General features: G+C 53.9%; 7 protein-coding genes across 7 annotated transcripts; 3 read left to right on the forward strand and 4 right to left on the reverse strand.

Annotated features, from left to right (window-relative positions):
• Window positions 1–25: 25 nt before the first annotated feature.
• Window positions 26–934, reverse strand: AYL99_05578 (hypothetical protein; the record flags this gene model as incomplete). The annotated part of the gene is made up of 5 exons (XM_018837090.1): window positions 26–217; window positions 274–450; window positions 506–615; window positions 685–784; window positions 860–934. The coding sequence occupies 5 exons, from the start codon at window positions 932–934 to the stop codon at window positions 26–28; spliced, it is 654 nt and encodes a 217-aa protein (XP_018693943.1).
• A 392-nt stretch (window positions 935–1,326) lies between these two features.
• AYL99_05579 (hypothetical protein) lies at window positions 1,327–2,415 on the forward strand (the record flags this gene model as incomplete). The annotated part of the gene is made up of 1 exon (XM_018837091.1): window positions 1,327–2,415. The coding sequence occupies one exon, from the start codon at window positions 1,327–1,329 to the stop codon at window positions 2,413–2,415; it is 1,089 nt and encodes a 362-aa protein (XP_018693944.1).
• A 330-nt stretch (window positions 2,416–2,745) lies between these two features.
• AYL99_05580 (hypothetical protein) lies at window positions 2,746–5,087 on the forward strand (the record flags this gene model as incomplete). Its single annotated transcript, XM_018837092.1, has 7 exons — window positions 2,746–2,883; window positions 2,946–3,061; window positions 3,124–3,522; window positions 3,570–4,007; window positions 4,060–4,322; window positions 4,385–4,924; window positions 4,981–5,087. The coding sequence occupies 7 exons, from the start codon at window positions 2,746–2,748 to the stop codon at window positions 5,085–5,087; spliced, it is 2,001 nt and encodes a 666-aa protein (XP_018693945.1).
• A 184-nt stretch (window positions 5,088–5,271) lies between these two features.
• AYL99_05581 (hypothetical protein) lies at window positions 5,272–6,279 on the reverse strand (the record flags this gene model as incomplete). Its single annotated transcript, XM_018837093.1, has 2 exons — window positions 5,272–6,036; window positions 6,097–6,279. The coding sequence occupies 2 exons, from the start codon at window positions 6,277–6,279 to the stop codon at window positions 5,272–5,274; spliced, it is 948 nt and encodes a 315-aa protein (XP_018693946.1).
• A 2,395-nt stretch (window positions 6,280–8,674) lies between these two features.
• Window positions 8,675–10,545, reverse strand: AYL99_05582 (hypothetical protein; the record flags this gene model as incomplete). Its single annotated transcript, XM_018837094.1, has 4 exons — window positions 8,675–9,016; window positions 9,083–9,275; window positions 9,331–10,408; window positions 10,470–10,545. 4 exons carry the CDS (start codon window positions 10,543–10,545, stop codon window positions 8,675–8,677), a joined length of 1,689 nt encoding a protein of 562 aa, XP_018693947.1.
• Window positions 10,546–11,238: 693 nt separating this feature from the next.
• On the forward strand, window positions 11,239–12,333 carry AYL99_05583 (hypothetical protein; the record flags this gene model as incomplete). The annotated part of the gene is made up of 2 exons (XM_018837095.1): window positions 11,239–11,502; window positions 11,560–12,333. The coding sequence occupies 2 exons, from the start codon at window positions 11,239–11,241 to the stop codon at window positions 12,331–12,333; spliced, it is 1,038 nt and encodes a 345-aa protein (XP_018693948.1).
• A 303-nt stretch (window positions 12,334–12,636) lies between these two features.
• On the reverse strand, window positions 12,637–14,526 carry AYL99_05584 (hypothetical protein; the record flags this gene model as incomplete). The annotated part of the gene is made up of 2 exons (XM_018837096.1): window positions 12,637–14,050; window positions 14,162–14,526. 2 exons carry the CDS (start codon window positions 14,524–14,526, stop codon window positions 12,637–12,639), a joined length of 1,779 nt encoding a protein of 592 aa, XP_018693949.1.
• Window positions 14,527–14,803: the final 277 nt, after the last annotated feature.

The following is a 14,803-nucleotide window of genomic DNA, read 5'->3' on the forward strand; positions in this document are numbered from 1 at the left end:
ATCCTACAGAGAAGGCACCTCCTCATCACAAATGCGACTCGTTCAGCCTCCGAAGGCCGAGAAATTTCACCACCTGTCCGAGATGATCAAACCCCCAGAAGAACTCCTCTTGTCCTTCTCCATTCACAGCCTTGATCCAGGGAAGACCGGGAGACCCACTGGCAATCGCAGCTTCGGTATTCTGTTTCAAGAGGGACTTGACCTCCTCGGTTGTGCTCTGACGGATAGTCGATCAGTTTGCTTCGTCAGATCACGGAAGTGAATTTTACGTACCTTGACTATGATCTTTGCGGCGAGCTTGTCACCGACTACACGGGCCACAATCGGTTCGTGCACCTGAGGCAATTGGACACCCTTTTTCTCAACCCAAAACGCATGATACAGGGCGTTCAAAACATCCGGATATCGACTGGGGCATTCAAGTGAACAAGCCACCAAGACCCTCTGGACCTGTGATTGGAGACTCAGTATATGAGACTGATAGACGGCGGTTTACGGTAATCACCTTCAGCGTGGTGACCTTGAAGGGATAGTTTGCTGGCAAGCCTTGGTTCCAGGGGATATTGTATTCTCGACACCATCTGGCGATATCCGTCTGAAACCATTTTGCTTTGTCTAGCACCGAGTCAGAATCAGCTCGGGTGCCAGAGCTCGAGTAACGACGGGGATCTGTCGGCCACATACTGGGACTGCTCCAAGGCGGTTTCAACCCGATCGCATTTACATATGCCACGATGAGAACGGGGACATATGTTATGTCGCAAGTTTTGAAGACAGAGGAATTCTATCAAGTCACGTTAGTTGCAGCCAGGCCGTCCATACCTCTCGGACCAGGCACTTCAGTCGACTTAGTACTAACCTTGATAACATAGAATGCCAAGTATGCGTATGGACTGTGCAGGTCGAAATACAAGGTCAGTTTCCGCCTTGCCATTATCGCCTAGAACAACGATTTCGCGTTAGATCGAGCAGCGAATGCGAAAGGCACATCTTATACCCCCTTCGCATTTACATATGGTATACAACCCAAGGCCTGGCTAACCCAGGCATCCTGCGCTCGCGGAGTCGGCGATGAGATTTCCGTGTGGCCGAAACCGAGGTCGAGTGGGCCCCGATCGAACGGCTCCGCGTCGCCTCCGCGTTTGTCGAGGCTTTATAGATGTTACTTCTTAGGCGCCGCTGGAGTCAACCCACAACCTATCCAAAGCGAATGTGAGACTAGTGTCTGGCAAGGTTGCAGCCTCGCTCTTCTTGTGCGCCTGCAGTAAGCTCGAACAATTCTCCACCGACGAAGAGGGACGCATGCCCTGCATTCTCCGGCGCTCGATGGACCCCGACCTCGAGACTACGTACTCAAAGCATGTCAGCTTCCTTCCAGAAGCCCAGCGTGAGAGCGATGGGTCGGAGCGCGAGGCCCTTACAGCCATCGACCCGGCCGGGTTCCTCATACGACACCCTCCAAAGCCACATGAGCTCGACGTTGAGCTCACGGACGAATCTCAGCTTTTCCAGACCATCCACATGGGCGCAGCGGTTGTGGACGAGGGCAAGTGGAAGCTGGTGGTAGACGGAATCGTCGAGCGACCGTTTTGCGTATCTCTTGCGCAGCTGAAAAGCATGCCTTCTGCCACCATCACCGCTTTTCATGAATGCTATGGCAGCCCCATTGCACCCCCGATCCACGCGTTGTGGAGAATTGGGAACATCAAATGGACTGGGGTCAAGCTTGCAGACATACTCACACTAGCTAGACCAAGGCCCGAAGCAAGATACGTGTGGTCGCAAGGACTGGAGTCTGGTTCCTTTGCCGGGGTTTCTGCTGACCGATACGAAAAGGACCTTCCTCTGGAGAAAGCGCTAGGCTCTGAGGTCTTGATCGCCTACGAAATGAACAACGAGCCATTGGAGAAAAACCGAGGCGGACCGGTAAGAATGGTGGTGCCAGGATACTTTGGCACGAATAGCACAAAGTGGCTCTGCCGGCTCTCACTACAGGATCACCGCGCTGTCGGGCCGTTCACCACTACATTCTACAACGAGATCGACCCGACTGATCCGGAAGGACAAAGAAAGCGGCCTGTATGGCTGGTTGAGCCCAATTCCATGATTGTCAAGCCGGAGCCGGGGGCTGTGTTGCAAGGACCAGACGTGGACATTCGAGGACGCGCTTGGGGCTGTGAGGAGATCAGCCAGGTCGACGTCAGCACTGATGGAGGCGAGCACTGGCTGCCCCAATCAGCTGTTGCATTGACACCACGGAGGGAATTCGAATGGCAGTCATTCCAAGCAAAGGTATCAATTCCCAAGCCGGGGAAATACAAATTGACTGCAAAGGCCACAGACGAGGCTGGCATCTCTCAGCCGATGACGGGAAGAAGGAATCATGTGCATACCGTAGAGATTGAAGTTGTTTGAAAATCGTAGTCGTGTATCATGGCTGGAATTGGCTCGGGAATAATCTGGGATATCTTTGAATCAAATGAGCTCAAACATCCGCAAGCAGCAGGTGGGAAAAGGGGGGAGGAGGTCAGTCTTGTGTCTTCCGGTATCACTAGCACGTGATGCGCACGTGACTAGATATGGACTCGGCTAACCTTCCCCTAATATATTGCCTCCAACCAGCTACTTCAATCAACTCGCTTCCTCCCCGCATTTCACCTTTAATTCGTCGCAGCATCTTCAACAACCTGCGGCGATCGAGCGAGTCAAGATGCGCCACCGCAGCTACGTGAAGCCTCTCTGATGATGCCAACCCATCAGCAGGGCCCAGAAGTTCCCGTTTCAGACGAAGGCAGCCTTCACGAACGGCATGACAATGTCGGCACCCAAAGTCGGACGAATGGCCTGAAGCCGAAAGCGTGCAACAACTGCAGACAGCAAAAGGTGGGCCAGAGTATTTTTGTGACCCGGTCTGTCCAGGATGACAACTAATGCCAGGCATTCAGTTGAGGTGTGAGTTGACGAAACTGGACACACCCTCGTCAAATGCCTGTTCGCGGTGTCGAAGGCTGGAGCTGGACTGCAGGGTAGATGATACGTTCAAGAGGACGCGGAAGCGGAAGTAAGCACGGGCAAGAGTTGGGCTTCAGACAGACGAGTGGCTGACCGCCATCCACCCGCCAGGATATCGACAGAGTTGGAAGAAGAGATAAACAAGCTCAAGCGCCGGTTGTCTGTCTATGAAGGCAATAGTGCTCTCGCGGACTCCGCTGCTCCTGCTCTATCAGATGCTGTGGTGCCATCCCTTGCTGAAGGAGATGTTCTTCGTGGGGACCATGACAGACCCACAAACGAAGACCCCGGAGACACCTCGGACCCTTTGACGAACCGGATTTTCTCGACCACTGTCCCTGGTGGAATGTCCCCAGACTCTCCTGATGGATCGTGCTTGCCAGGAACAACGACAATCCCCCATAGCGGTCTACTTGACAGTGGTTCCAACAACAGGAGAAAGGTGATTGCTTTGCGGCAATTACGCGACATTGAGCTCTCAGCAGATGTGATAAACGATCTGTTTTGCATGTATGTCTCTCCTGCTTTTCAGGACTGTGGACTAATAGCCTTCCAAGTTATTTCTCAAATTACCATGCATATCTACCGTTTCTTGACCCGGGGGTTTGTCCCGCCCAGTACTACGATAGTTCGATCCTGCTATTCTGGTCCATAATTTCGGTTGCATCTCGTCGATACCAGTCAGATCCCACTCTCTTGACGAGGCTCGCTCGAGCAGTGACAGATCTCTTGTGGAAGTCTCTGCAATCTATTCCGCATTCCTTGGGCGTAATTCAAAGCTTGGTTCTTTTATGCACCTGGCCCTTCCCGACTAGCAGCAGTACAACCGACCCGACTTACATGCTCTCCGGGATGATAATACAGCTGAGCATTCAGATGGGCCTGCACCGCCCCAGGAGCCCGCTGGATTTCACCAAGTTCCGCGTCAAGCTCAGCACCCGCGATGTCGAGGACCGGCGAAGGACGTGGATTGCTGGCAATGTCGTCACGCAAAGGTATATTCTTCGCACTGAGGTATCCCGACGAGGACCGGCTAACGCACTGTAGCATAAGCTTTGGTGTCGGACTCCCAACTCCGGCGCAACTGTGTGACTGGTCAATCGTCGCATCGTCGCTCGAGGACTCTCGGGTAGATGATGATTTGCACGCTCAATTGAGATGTGCTTTGACATGTAACAGGATATCCCAAGCTCTCACTTCGAATGCCTCGGACCCTACTGGGCTTTTACCAACTCGGGAGAGGCTCCCTCTCTATACGATTCTCAAGCAGGAGATCGTCGACCTGGAAAACAGCAGGGTCTGGAATAAAGGTGAGCGGCCCAGTGGCTGTTGACTATGGCTCAAGCAACAGATCCTCTGACTGGTGACGTAGCCACCACCGCATTTTATTTCCTCGTTGTCAAACTTCACCTCCATGCGTTCTACCTTTTCGATGACCCGTCAGCTTTGGGCTATCTGGAACGTATTGTAACCCTCTATGCGACCGCAACGGCCGTGATCGAACATGTCCGCGAACTGGACCACCAGTCTCGAGATTTCTTACAATTTTGTCCACTCTTCTGCTACGAAGCCTTCCTCTGCGCAGCTTTTGTTTTGCTCAAGGTTGTGAAGAACGATTATTTTGCTGCAATGATTGACGCAGGTTTGGGGAAAATGCTCATCACCTTTTCAGTCACAGCGTTGAGGAGAATGTCGGTGGCCAACAATGACCTCCCAGGAAGACTCAGTGACGTGCTCGCCTACCTCTGGACGCATCCAAATCCGTCAATTCTTGGCGGCAGTGGAATGGACGGACTTCAGCTGAAGGTCACGAGTCGAATGAGTATGAGTGTCGTCTATGATCTCCTGAGGAGATGGCGGGAGCAGTTTCGTGCTGAAGCCGAAAACGTCGAGGCGCAAGACCTCAGCAATGGTAATATTAATGCCTCCCCTCGGGAATGAAGTGAAGGGCTAATTCATTTCGTATAGATGGGCCTGGAACCGCCCGTGCCAGCGAAGACTTTGATAACGCCTTTGACCTGGCGGACTTGAATGGCATATATTTGGATGATCTTCAGCTGGACTGGCTCGCATGATGGTTGTCTTTACATGGGCTAGAATGGTCTTCCTTCAATTGTGGTTTATTCAGCCACCTTCAACACTAATAATTTATTCCCATCTTTTCGGTTCATGCCAGTCCAGCGGCGCCCTGGTTTCGTGATTCAGAGATGGATCATGAAAAGTCTTCTCTTACGGCGATGATTGGTGACACCACCCCCTCTAGACCCTGCTGTACAGCTTACCGCCTGCTGCGGCATCAATTGCGGTGGCTCGATCCAGGCCCACGACAGAAAACAGCTTTTTGGGGGTGAAATCAGCCGGCACTCCGGATCTTCCCGTCTTTTTGATATTTTCCATCGCGCCACGGATCGCATAATACGCAGGTGCAATCGCGAGGAATGGGAAGATCATGATCCGGAATCCAAGCTCCTGCGCCTCTTCTGTCGTCCATGACGGCGTGGCTCCATGATCTACCATGTTCAGAAGGACGGGTGTAGGAGACAGAACCTGGCATATTGTCCTCGCCTCCTCCTTCGAGGTTACACCCTCGAGGAATGCGACTTCCGCTCCGGCATTGATCGCAGCCTTGAGCCGCCGGGTAGCCTCCTCGAAACCATGTGTCTGCAGAGCATCGGTCCGAGCAATGATGACCATATCGGAGCCGATTCTATCTCGTGCCTGTGTGGCGGCGGCAATACGTTGCGCAAAGGTATCGATGCTGACGACCTCCTTTCCTGCCAAATGACCACAGCGTTTTGGCTGAATCTGGTCCTCGATGTGTAACGCCGCGACGCCAGATCGATGATACTGTTCGACGGTTCTCGCTACGTTGTTCGGGCCGCCATACCCGGTGTCGGCATCGGCGATGAGAGGTACGGTCGGATTGAGATTGGCAATCATCTCAGCGTGCTCTCTCATGTCATTGAGGGTCGCAAGACCCAGATCAGGTTGCCCTAACTTTGAAGCACAGGTTCCTGCCCCTGTCTGAGAGCCGGCAGTTAGCGAAGAACCCAAGGTCCTCCGGGATACAGATAGTATACATACCATGTACAGGCAGTCAAATCCCACTTCCAGGGCGATCCTGGCGCTGAAGCCATCATATACTCCGGGAACCACAATAATACTATCCTCACTTTTCTCCAGCAGTTGTCGAAGGCGTTTGCCAGGTGTCAGAGGCAACGCCGCGGCGTTGCCTTGTGAGTGCGTGTTGTTAACATTTCCGTTCATGATGGATGGGTTGATCGGGGCGAGACGTCTCGTACAATGAATGCCAACTTTGGACGAAGTTCTTAAGTTGAGGGAATAGTACGTGATGAGTCTGAAAGTTACTTATGATACCTACTACCGTAGTGGTTTTTTCCTCTCCTTGATCAACCCAAGTTGGACTCGGCTTTTTATTTGAACTTTGAGTTCCCATGCGCTTTTGCCCTCCTTAGTGCATTTTCCCGCTCCGGTACGAGGCATTCGACCTCCGCATCGGAGGCTCGCGTCACGTGGGGACCTCCGATCGCAGAGGCCGAACCGGGGTGTCCATGAGCGCCGCACGCACACAACACGGTTGTCAAGTCCAAAGCGCCTCTGAATCCAATCAGATTGGTTATGTATACACAATAGTATTACAAGGAGAGCGCGCGGGCTGCTTCGAAGATATACCCAGATTATTCGGTGAAGTCTTAGTTGGGCAAGGAAGGAAGTCTGTGCTGGAATGAATACCCATCATACGCGGCGCTAGTAGACTACTACGGACTGACCTACTAGGTGGAGAGAAGGCGGGCCAGCGACAGGTCCGTCTCAGCTCGCCGAGGTAGTCGTAGCGGCACGCTTCGAGCACAGAGGGGAGGGATGTATGCGGCGCACCGTTTCGGGGAAAGAGGTACGTGCAAGTACTCACGTGGCTGCTCCTAGGCTAGAACGCAGCTAGACCGCATTCGACACTTTTCGTGTCGTGTTTGGCGACGTCGGTTTTGTCGTATCTTTGCAACCTACAGTAAATCATTTTAAGTGATTGGGTCGATGGTAGGCCGTACGCCGGGAGAGCGGTGGGAGTACTATTCTCCCTCCGCCATCCATATTTCCTTATCGCAATATACATTTATATAAGTCGGCCACCCACGTAACGAACCACTCTCCTCAACCACCATGGTATCCGTTCAAAGCGTCTCGTACGGCGTCACTAACGTCGTTGACGTGCCATTATATACATAGATTCGCAAATTGAGTCTTCTGTAATGCCTCGGACGAGAGTCCTGCCTACCTAGCCTTATCTATTCGATCCCAGTGCTTCTGACGTTACTCCGCCTATAGTTGAGCCTTATTTGTTGCAAAAGCGTTCTTAGTCGTACGAAAGTGCCAGTTCGACGGAGTATTCTCTAGAAACTAAGTCGATTATAAATCTTTACTCCTACAGATGACCAATAGATCAATCGTACGGCCACCAGCCAAACAGTCCTTACGAGTTTCAGGGGTTTTCTTTATACGAGCGCTTTGTATTAATAATAACTTGTCAATTTGTATAGATACCCATTCCAAGTTCATGTTCAGATTTCAAAACGCGTAACGACCGAGAGAAAGTGATCAAAGAAGGTCTGAAGAGCTTATGTTGATATAATTCGGCCCGAAGGTATTCGATCTTTCTTCCTACCTTTAAGCGTGCGTCTAAGTGACGTTTTAGAAAGCGATGTATCTAGTTATTACCGACTGAAGGCGAACCGCTAGAGGCATTCGAGATAAGCCTAGTAAAGTCGCGTACTTAGGCGAAGGTAGGAGGAGCTCTAGTAATATCGAGGTCCGATTATCTATCGTACAAGGAGCTATTCTTGCACGGGAGAGAGATTTTGTTATGTCTCTCTTGCTTATTATGGTATACGTCCTCCTTTTAGTCGTCGACCTAATGTGACTCGATCGACCTGGTAGGCGGCGGCGCGGTATTAGCCGCTTTCGTACGCGTAAAATCGCGGCTTACTAGGTCTCAGAGGACATATTGGCTAAGTTTCAGATTAAACGGATACAGCTTGACTGCGTACGAAAGAGAATGAGAAAGAGTGGTGCGTTACGGGGGTGGCTCGTGTTATCTGTTTGTATATAGCAAAAAAACAACCTGAGGTGACTCAATCCTTAGGGGTTTTATATTCACTAGAGCTCGATTCTAACTGATTCGAACGAAACCGAAGCATCCAGGGTGAGCTAGGACTGTGAGTCCCCAGCTCCAGTCCACGCCTAATCAAGCGATTGATTCCCCCGGACGAGAATCACATATACACCATTACTGCTAGAGTCCTCTTCAGAAGTACCATCGTTTCCCAGCATCGGACGCAATAAATAACATGCATTAATGTTTGCATCAGTGCGTCCGATGCATTCTAGACATAGTATCAATACTACATGTAGTTAACCCACTATATTAACGCAATATCAAAACCGCATCGGTGTAGGTAACACTAGGATGTATACGCGGTGACACCATAGTACGATCGGCTCTTATTTTACTTCTTGGCTACGTTCTATATAGTATGCTATTGTAGATCCTTGAAGATAGGGCCCTCCTTGACGCACACGCCACGTACATCCGTCTCTCCTTCCTCCTTCCTCCTTCCTCGACGGCGTCACGAACTTTCAATTGCCTTCATAGTTTCGACGGCTTGACCAAGCCCAACTCCCTCTTCGCGCGGTCCCGCAGCTCCCGTCGCAGATACTTCCCGATGGCGTTCTTGGGCAGTTCCTTGACAAAGACGACGCCGCCGCGCAGCTGCTTGTACGGCGCCAGGCGCTGCTTGACAAAGTCCTTGATTTCCTCCTCGCTGATCTGGGTCGGGTCGGCGACCACGTAGGCCCGCGGCAGGTCGGTGCCCGGGTCGTCGGGCATGTTGACGCCGACGACGGCGGCTTCTTGGATCTTGGGGTGTGTGAAGAGCAGATTCTCGATCTCGGCCGGCGCGACTTGGAGACCTTTGTATTTGAGCAATTCCTACCGAGATTTAAAAAAAACCTGTGAGTTAAAACATTTCAACGTGAGGAGGGGAAATTGACGAACCTTCTTCCGGTCGACGATGTAGAATTTGCCGTTGCGCATAATGCCAATGTCCCCAGTGCAAAACCAGCCGTCGTGGAATGCCTCTTTCGTGGCCTCCGGGTTGTTGAAATAACCCTGGGTGACGAGCGGACTTCGGACGAGCATTTCACCTTCCTGCCCGGGCTCGACGTCGTTGTAGTTCTCATCGACCATCCTGTACCAGCAGTGAGCAACTCGATCGATGGCGAAGGCTGCAAACCCGCTCTCACCTTATTTCGACATTGGGAAGGATCGGAGAAATGCTCCCGGTCACATCACTCTGGCCCCGAGGCATCATGGTTACGGCACCTGTGGTTTCACTCAATCCCCATGTCTGGCCGATATAGGTCTCCCCTTGGCCAAGTTTAGAATTGGCAGCCGCCTGCAGATCCCCGTCCATGGGTGCCGCGCCAGTCGTGGCGGCGTCGAGGGATTTGAAATGGTCCTTCACGTCGGGCGACTTGGATATCCGGAGGTAGATGGAGGGGACCGTGTAGAGGGCGGTGATTTCGTATTCTTTGACATACTTCAACAGCTGGCTCCACTCGTACTTGCGCATCCACACCACGAGCCCGCCAGAATAGAACGGGGCCACGAGGTATCCAAACAGGCCGGCGATGTGGCTGATGGGGAGGTGAGCCAGAGTCCGGTATGGCTTGAGCTCCTTCCCGGCTTCAATCTGCTTCGCAGCCCACTCTCGCCCGGCCATCGACGTCACAACGACCTCTTGCACGAGGTTTTCGTGGGAGATCATGACACCCTTGGGAAGACCGGTGGTGCCCGAGGACCACAGAATCACAATGAGACTCTTCTTCAACGCCGTCGGGTCCGTGATGCGCTCCCACTTCAGGGTTTGGTCGGACAAGACATTGATCCGGCCATTGATGCTGGCCAGGCTCCATGAAGGACTGGATTCTAGGACCAGGACATTCTCCAAGGGAAGGTTGCACTGTTTGGCCACCTGGGTCGCCACGTCTTTGTGCTCCGAGCCGCAAATAATGAGCCGACTGGTGCCGACAGTGACCTGTCGCGCTAGATCTGCGACCGTGGACGAAGGACTGGCGGCAGAATACACTCCTCCGGCAGCGATGGTGCCGTAGAAAGCTGCTGGCACCAGGATCTGACCGTAGCTGATGACGGTGATGACATCCTTGTTCGGACCATTGGCACCGACACCATAGTGATGCCGTAGACCGTGAGCGATCCGCTGGGTGAGGTTCAGGAGGTCCTTCTTAGTGATCTTGTTGGACGGGTTCGCCGCTTCCTGGTGCAAGACGGTGTCGTCCTGGGCCACGCAGTGTTCGGTCTCTGAATCGACTTCGGGTCAGCGACGTCCTCCATCAATGGATTTAATAGTAGGGGACGATACCAAACATCAACGTCAAGAGGTCCACCTTGGGGACGTCAAGGACCGGTGTCTGAGGATTGCGATATATTCGAGCCATGATGTTGATGCCAGGGAGGGTGAGTTTCTTTCCTTCAGCAGCCACACAAATGCCAACGAATAGAAAGCCAGAGATCGGTAATCCCTCCAACTCCGTCACAATATGATAGAACTTTTTGGTAGAGCATTACCCTCTTCCTCCATTTTCTTCCTTGGTCTCGGTACAGCAGCTCCCAACTATTTGATGTGTGGGAGCCTTGCCGCGCCCCGGTGGTGTGGGGTTGGACCGAGGTCTAAGAGAAGCTGAGATTCGGCTCCAGGTACCCCGGCTATCCAGATGTAGGGCTTGCAGGGGACCCAGCAGGAAGGAGACACGAGGTCTGGCCGTGCCATCTCGTGCCATCATCTCGCGCCATCTCACTTACATAAATATACACTAGCATGTATGTGTAGGTCGATATATCGCTGCCTTTAGCCATTCTGGTCGCAGGTCGGTGGTTCCGTCCAATCAGGGAGAGCCTGCATCTTGAGCCAATCACAGTCGATACCTGTTCGTCTGGCTTATATAAGTTGCTCGGTATAGCTGTCACTGACGTCACCGTTGTTTTGACGTCCATCTTCCATTCCCTGAAAGTCTTTGCAACAATAACAATGTCCCCTCACGCCCTTTACATGGACCAGTTCTTCCGACGCGGACGGAAACCTTAAGTTAAGTTGATCTTCAGTTGATCAATCGTGGACCCCAAGCCACGCCATGGCCAGCCGTCGGGACAAGAAGATTACACGCTCCATCGTCCGCGCCATCCAACAAGACGACCACTCGGAAAGGCGACTCCGACTATGGCGCCCCCTCAAGACCTTCTTCGCCCTCTACGGCCTGCTCTTGATCAGACTACGTCCCGAATTGTTCAAGAAACTACGGAACAAGACGTGGAATCTGTCGGATGATGACTACAAAAGCAGCTTCACGGACAAGGACTCGCTCGTGCCCAAGGGGGACATGGGCTATTCGGGCTCGGTATGTGGGAGATATCGGGGCAGATGTGCTGCAGCACTGACAAGGACGTAAATCTAGACCTTCTTCAACACGAGAGACAATAGATTCCTCATAAAGTCCGTCCCTCGTCGGTTTGAGCACAGCTACTTTCGAGACGACCTGATGGAGCCTTATGTGGCACACATGGAATCGCACCCCAAGTCGCTGCTCGTGCGCATCACTGACTTTCTGGGGTGGCGCTATCCGAGCATCGGTGGCCTCTTTGGCATCGTCCCCACCTACCACCTCGTGATGGAGAACCTGCTGCACGGGCAGGAGGAAGAGTCCGACTGGCAGACCTTCGACCTGAAGCCGATGTCGTATTTCTTCCCGGAGCGCGACATCGCCGGCGGCAAGCTCGCGTCCGAGGCCACCAAGTCCAAACTCGCCGACAACTTCGACGACAGGATGCTGCTCAGCCGCGAACAGGCCGACGAGTTTTTCCACCTCCTCGAAGCCGACACCGAGCTCCTGGCGCAGCACAACGCCGTCGACTACAGCCTGATGCTGGTGCGGATCCCCAAATCCACCTCCTCAGCTCCCGCGGACGACAGCCAAAACCCCTTCAACGACCCACCGGACTGGCGCACTGGCGTGCCCAGCCAGGACGACAAATGGCTGTTCCGGGCCGTGATTCTGGACTTCTTCTGGGCCAAGCACAAGGTGCGCGCGAAGACCATGACCATGCTCATCAACGCGTGGCGGATGATTGACGACAAAGGCCCCATGAGCATCACCACCACGGCGCCCGAGTACCGGGAGAGGTTCTTGAAGATGTGTAGGGAGATCGTCAAGGTGCAGGAACAGGAGTAGCGGAGGCTTTTTTCTTGTTGTTTCATTGTCGTCCTTCCTGGCTTACTTAGCAAGCGAGCTGCCGGGATCCTGATTCGTATAACAATGTTGCTGTGTTGGCCAGCGTGGCGTGGTGGTGGTGTCTAGGTTCTTGAAGACTCACAGTGTGCTCTTGCTTCCTTGCGCAATGCCATTGAATGTCTCCTGTACGTGCGTGCACGGCCTCATCATGAGCATGCATGGTATTTTTCCTTCTCCCACCGCGTTCCCGTCTTATTATATTATCCCTCTCCTCTCCGCGCTCGCTGAAACTCACTCACTCACCTACCTCCTCCGACTCGAGTACTTATCCCGGAGAAACTCTTCGACTTGATGAACCTCTTCCTGCGCCGTCATCATCATGTCTTGTTCAACGTCGTCGTCGTAGTTATTCGTCTTCCCCTCTGGCCCAACTGGGGGAAGAACTGGAGTTTTCTGATTTGGTGTGGTGGATTCGGAGGCTGTTTCAGCTCCCAGGGACTCGGTGGTGGCGGTTGTGGACTGGTGTTTTCGTGTCGTGGTAGTATTATTCGCCGTGTCAAGCTGGGCCACCGAGTCCGTGGGCAGAACATGTCTCCTCTCCTCTTCCCCCCTAGTGTGGACGGACGGCGCCATGTGCGACACAGCTACAGAGGGAGGAGGTGGAGGAGGAAAAACAGAAACGTCGTTGACATGGTCGTCGACGACACCATCTCCTTTCCTCCCGCCGTCGCTCGCCCTCGTATTGTCCGGCATCAAATCCCCACGATATGGCTTGCGGAACACTCCTTCGTCCCACTCTTTGCGCCGGAACCTCCACGCCGCGACCGTGTCGTCAGGCTTGAGCGCCAATCCGACCTTGCGCGCCAACGACGCGGCGGTCTCGTCCGATTGGGCTACGGGCTCGAAGAACAGGCGCTGCCAGTGCGCGCCGTCGTCGTTCTTGTTGTTCTCGGCTATGCGCATCTCGCGCTGCCCGTTCTCGACTCTCGCTTTAGCGTCGGCGGCGGCTTGCATGTCGCCCCGCTGCAGGGCCTCGCGCACACGGCGCCACGCGCGACGGGACTCCCACGGGTCCTGCTCCGCGAGGGGGTCGGTGAGCAGCGGCGCAGTAGGCGCGGTTGCGACGTCGAAGGTCTCGATCTCGACATCCCGCCGGGCGTCGCGGATGACGAACTGGCTATCCCAGTGGCCGGAGACGGTGTACACGGTGCGCGCAGTATCAGGATCGGCCTCCCTTCCGTTGTTGTCGTCGTTGAAGTCACGGTAGACCCGGGCTTCGAAGGCGTGCTTGCGGTCCGCGCCCGAGAAGAGGCCACCTTTACCAATGAAGTCGATGGTGGACGTGTAGCCGCTCGTGCTGGGGATGTGGTGCGTGCCCTGCAGCTCCGGGTAGGGCGAGCCGGCCAGGAGGCCCTTGATCTTGATGTCCGGCAGGGGGATCAGGTATGTCTCGTCGTGGCGGGCGAGGTGCAGCGTCGCGTGCCCGATTTGTTGGATGTTGACGCTGCCGCTGAACGTGATCTCCTGGCGCGTGTAGCCCTCTGCCTGCTCCAGAGAAGAGGGTGAAAGAATGTGTGAGTTTCCTTGATGGTCATTTGGGCCGGCTTGAGAATTGTTGGAGGGCGACGAGAGCAAACTCTGGAAGAGAAAGACATGACTTACCGTGACGCCGTGTTTCTCGTTCCACACTCGACACGCAGTGACGGGCGGGTGATGACTTTACGGGCAAGGACGGAATCAGAGATATGTCGACGCAACAACCAGCCAGTAAAGGAGGACGATGGCAGGCAAGAAAGATACAGACGGAAAAGCAATCCCCTGGACATACCTCACTTGCTCACTAACGAGCCTCGTCACTCCAACTCCATCTCCCGCCCCTTCCTGGCCCTGGTCGCCCTCCCATCTAGCGAGAAACACCTCGCCGAGAAAGGCGTTGATGGGCTTCTTCACGCCCTCGGCGGGGGACCGACCGGCGTATTGCTGATTGCGCAAAGACGCGAGGAACCACTTCAGCACCAGCAAGGCGCGCTCGGCGGGCTCCTGGGCGGCGGCCGAGGCCACGAAGATGGCGGGTCGTTCGGCCCAGAAGGCTGGCAGTTCGACGGCCGATTTGGAGTCGAGGACGAAGGGTGGCGCGGTGATGTTGGAGAGGTCGCCGCGGATGGTGGCGATGGACTTTTTGAGTGAGAGCATGGTCAGTGAGTGGCGGTTACCAATGGCAGTTGTGGGCCAGCCTTTTTTGATGCCACTGGGGAAATGTCTCTAAGACAGAAGGCGTCTGAGGGCATGACTTGTGTAGCCAGCTAAGTAGAATTCGAGCTCGGAGGGCTCCATCGTCGCTTTCCCTCGCCCTTCTTGACTGATGGTCTCAGGAAGAGTGGGTAGAGGAAGCGGAAGAGGGTGCCACGTCCATAGAACCAAAGCAAGGAAGGAAGGATATCAGGGAGCACAGTCATTTACACATACAGCA

This window comes from Fonsecaea erecta (assembly GCF_001651985.1).
Source record: "Fonsecaea erecta strain CBS 125763 chromosome Unknown Scaff4, whole genome shotgun sequence".
NCBI lineage: Eukaryota > Fungi > Ascomycota > Eurotiomycetes > Chaetothyriales > Herpotrichiellaceae > Fonsecaea > Fonsecaea erecta.